The 3,621-nt window shown below is 45.9% G+C and overlaps 1 protein-coding gene across 1 annotated transcript in view; it reads left to right on the forward strand.

Moving 5' to 3' along the window:
- Window positions 1-1,270: 1,270 nt before the first annotated feature.
- Window positions 1,271-3,621, forward strand: part of LOC138979267 (uncharacterized) — a 4,013-nt gene continuing 1,662 nt past the window's right edge. The window contains exon 1 of the mRNA XM_070352026.1: window positions 1,271-1,360. Coding sequence (XP_070208127.1) covers window positions 1,334-1,360 — 27 coding nt within the window. The 5' untranslated portion in view covers window positions 1,271-1,333. The remainder of the gene's footprint in view (window positions 1,361-3,621) is intronic.

Consider the following 3,621-nt stretch of genomic DNA (forward strand, 5'->3'; position numbering starts at 1 on the left):
TAACGCTAAACACAAACTCATAACGCTAAACACAAACTCATAACGCTAAACACAAACTCATAACGCTAAACACAAACTCATAACGCTAAACACAAACTCATAACGCTAAACACAAACGAACTTAGTCAGAAATAAAGACTTTGTAGCGGCAGGCCATCCCCACGAAAAGCAACCCGAATTGAGCTAGTTTAACATGGACAATACATATACAACAACAAAACAACAAAAGTAAACATATAACTAAATAAACGGATATTAAAGTATGTAAGTAAGTAAATAGATACATACACTAATAAAAACATGAAAAAAAGTTTAAAAAAAAAAAGATAAATAAATAAATAGATAGCAACAATATAATGGAAGTATATTAGCTTATTAAATTGATGTTTTGGTAAGAGGGTGAGATGTGATCCGAATCTTCGATCCCCATTCCCACAATTAGATTAATTGACATCATGCCATGATCAAGGTCAAATATTTGAAGGACAAATATGTTTACGGTGTGCCGTTACGGAAATTCGCGCCGCAAGATTGAATGTCGCCGGAAATAAAAACACACTGCTTTTCAAAACAAAACAAAAAAGCTTACAATGTAAACTTTCTAGGTCTCGAGTCTCTCCGTAAAAGTGTGCTGGGGGAACAACATCGTCCCTGGCAAGAAAACGTTTTAAATAACTCAGTGAGTCACTTTGTTGGACATATTCTGGTTGTGTGCTAAAGATCATATGAACACATTGTTGCTGAATTTGAAGTTAGTTCAGGTTTTGAGTGTGTGTGTGTGTGTGTGTGTGTGTGTGTGTATGTGTGTGTGTGTGTGTGAGTGTGTGTGTGTGTGTGTTTGAAGGGAGGACAACTAACAGCAACACAAGGTGACTGGCCACGTAAGCCGCTCACCTTTACAAAGCAACACAATGTGACTGGCCAGGTAAGCCGCTCACCTTTACAAAGCAGCACGTGTGTCCACTTGTCACCTGCAGGTCATCGTGTGGATGGGGGGTTGTCAGAGATAAAGAGAGAGAGAGAGTTTTATGTATGTGTGTGTGTGTGTGTGTTTGTGTGGCTGTGTGTGTGTTAATGTGTGTGTGTGTGTTTGTGTGTGTGTGTGTGTGTGTTAATGTGTGTGTGTGTGTGTGTGTGTTTGTGTGTGTGTGTGTGCGCGCGTGTGTATGTGTGTGTGTGTGTGTCCGTCTTTCTGAGAGAGAGAGAGAGAGAGAGATAGAGAAAGAGAGAGAGAAAGAGATAGAGAGAGAGAGAGAGAGAGAGGGGGGGGTTGGGGGTGGAGGAGAGAGAGAGTGAAGATAGTGATTTTGAGTCTGTGTCTATTTTCAGGAGGATGCGCACGTCACTTTATTGTGGAAAGGTAAGAGCGACAGTTTGAACTAACAAGCTTTGTGTGTTTGCTTCTCTTTGTGTTTGTTTGCTTTGTTGTTTTTACCTGTTTGTGTTTTGTTTGTTTATTAACTCATGCGTATTAACCTTCGCCGGTCGTCGTGGGTCCGTGTGGACCCAGAAGGGTGTTTAATTGCAAATATCTCTTAAACCAGTTGGAATTTTTTAATGAGCTCTTATGTGCTAAAAGATCATTACATTTCATCGAGAAGTAATTAAAACAAGAAAGGTCAAATTTACACTACACACGAAAGACATCGTGGGGCCGTGCGGACCCATGTTTCTCAAACTGAAGGAACTTACATAAAAACTAGGGATAGAAGTCACAAACCTTCAGGTATTGGCTCTAAACATAATTTTCTACGATCTGTTTAATTGTGGAGATAATAAGCAAATCGCGTGGAGCGAAATTAAAACATAACAATGTGGGTCAACACGGCCCCACGACGTCCACAGAAGGGTATTCACGTTTTTCCTTTTTTGAGAAGCCTTAGGCCGCACGGTAATAATTAAATTAATAACTTAACCACGGCGTCTACGGAAAGGGATGCACGTTTTTGCTTCTTTGGAAAGCATGGGTCTACGGAAGGGTATGCATATTTTTCCTTCTTTGAGAAGCATGGGTCCGCACGGCCCCACGATGTCATCCGTGTGTTGTCCATAACCAGGTCGGGCGAAGGTGTGTAGTATTTTCGTAACTCTCTGTTTGTCCCTGATGTAGGCTTGTAATTTTACCTTGGTCGCCGGCCTTATTGACACACACACACACACACACACACACACACACACACACACACACACACACACACTAACACTAACACTGACACTAACACACATGGCTGCATTCAAGTCTTCTCGCTTTTAACTCACGTTAACCTGGTATGATCGACACAGCAAGCCATGTACATGTAGTGTTCTTTCTGTGTGTGTTTCAGCTGGCCAGCCTAGCTGGTAGTCGTCCTGTCAGTGACAGTGATCTATCTGTGTGTGTTTCAGCTGGCCAGCCTGGTGGTCGTCCTGTCAGTGACAGTGATCTATCTGTGTGTGTTTCAGCTGGCCCGCCTGGTGGTCGTCCTGTCAGTGACAGTGATCTATCTGTGTGTGTTTCAGCTGGCCCGCCTGGTGGTCGTCCTGTCAGTGACAGTGATCTATCTGTGTGTGTTTCAGCTGGCCAGCCTGGTGGTCGTCCTGTCAGAGACAGTGATCTATCTGTGTGTGTTTCAGCTGGCCAGCCTGGTGGTCGTCCTGTCAGAGACAGTGATCTATCTGTGTGTGTTTCAGCTGGCCAGCCTGGTGGTCGTCCTGTCAGAGACAGTGATCTATCTGTGTGTGTTTCAGCTGGCCAGCCTGGTGGTCGTCCTGTCAGAGACAGTGATCTATCTGTGTGTGTTTCAGCTGGCCAGCCTGGTGGTCGTCCTGTCAGAGACAGTGATCTATCTGTGTGTGTTTCAGCTGGCCAGCCTGGTGGTCGTCCTGTCAGAGACAGTGATCTATCTGTGTGTGTTTCAGCTGGCCAGCCTGGTGGTCGTCCTGTCAGTGACAGTGATCTATCTGTGTGTGTTTCAGCTGGCCAGCCTGGTGGTCGTCCTGTCAGAGACAGTGATCTATCTGTGTGTGTTTCAGCTGGCCAGCCTGGTGGTCGTCCTGTCAGAGACAGTGATCTATCTGTGTGTGTTTCAGCTGGCCAGCCTGGTGGTCGTCCTGTCAGTGACAGTGATCTATCTGTGTGTGTTTCAGCTGGCCAGCATGGTGGTCGTCCTGTCAGTGACAGTGATCTATTTGTGTGTGTTTCAGCTGGCCAGCCTAGCTGGTAGTCGTCTTGTCAGTGACAGTGATCTATCTGTGTGTGTTTCAGCTGGCCAGCCTGGTGGTCGTCCTGTCAGAGACAGTGATCTATCTGTGTGTGTTTCAGCTGGCCAGCCTGGTGGTCGTCCTGTCAGAGACAGTGATCTATCTGTGTGTGTTTCAGCTGGCCAGCCTGGTGGTCGTCCTGTCAGTGACAGTGATCTATCTGTGTGTGTTTCAGCTGGCCAGCCTGGTGGTCGTCCTGTCAGAGACAGTGATCTATCTGTGTGTGTTTCAGCTGGCCAGCCTGGTGGTCGTCCTGTCAGAGACAGTGATCTATCTGTGTGTGTTTCAGCTGGCCAGCCTGGTGGTCGTCCTGTCAGAGACAGTGATCTATCTGTGTGTGTTTCAGCTGGCCAGCCTGGTGGTCGTCCTGTCAGTGACAGT

The sequence above is a fragment of the Littorina saxatilis genome, linkage group LG10, assembly GCF_037325665.1.
Source record: "Littorina saxatilis isolate snail1 linkage group LG10, US_GU_Lsax_2.0, whole genome shotgun sequence".
In the NCBI taxonomy this organism is placed as follows: domain Eukaryota; kingdom Metazoa; phylum Mollusca; class Gastropoda; order Littorinimorpha; family Littorinidae; genus Littorina; species Littorina saxatilis.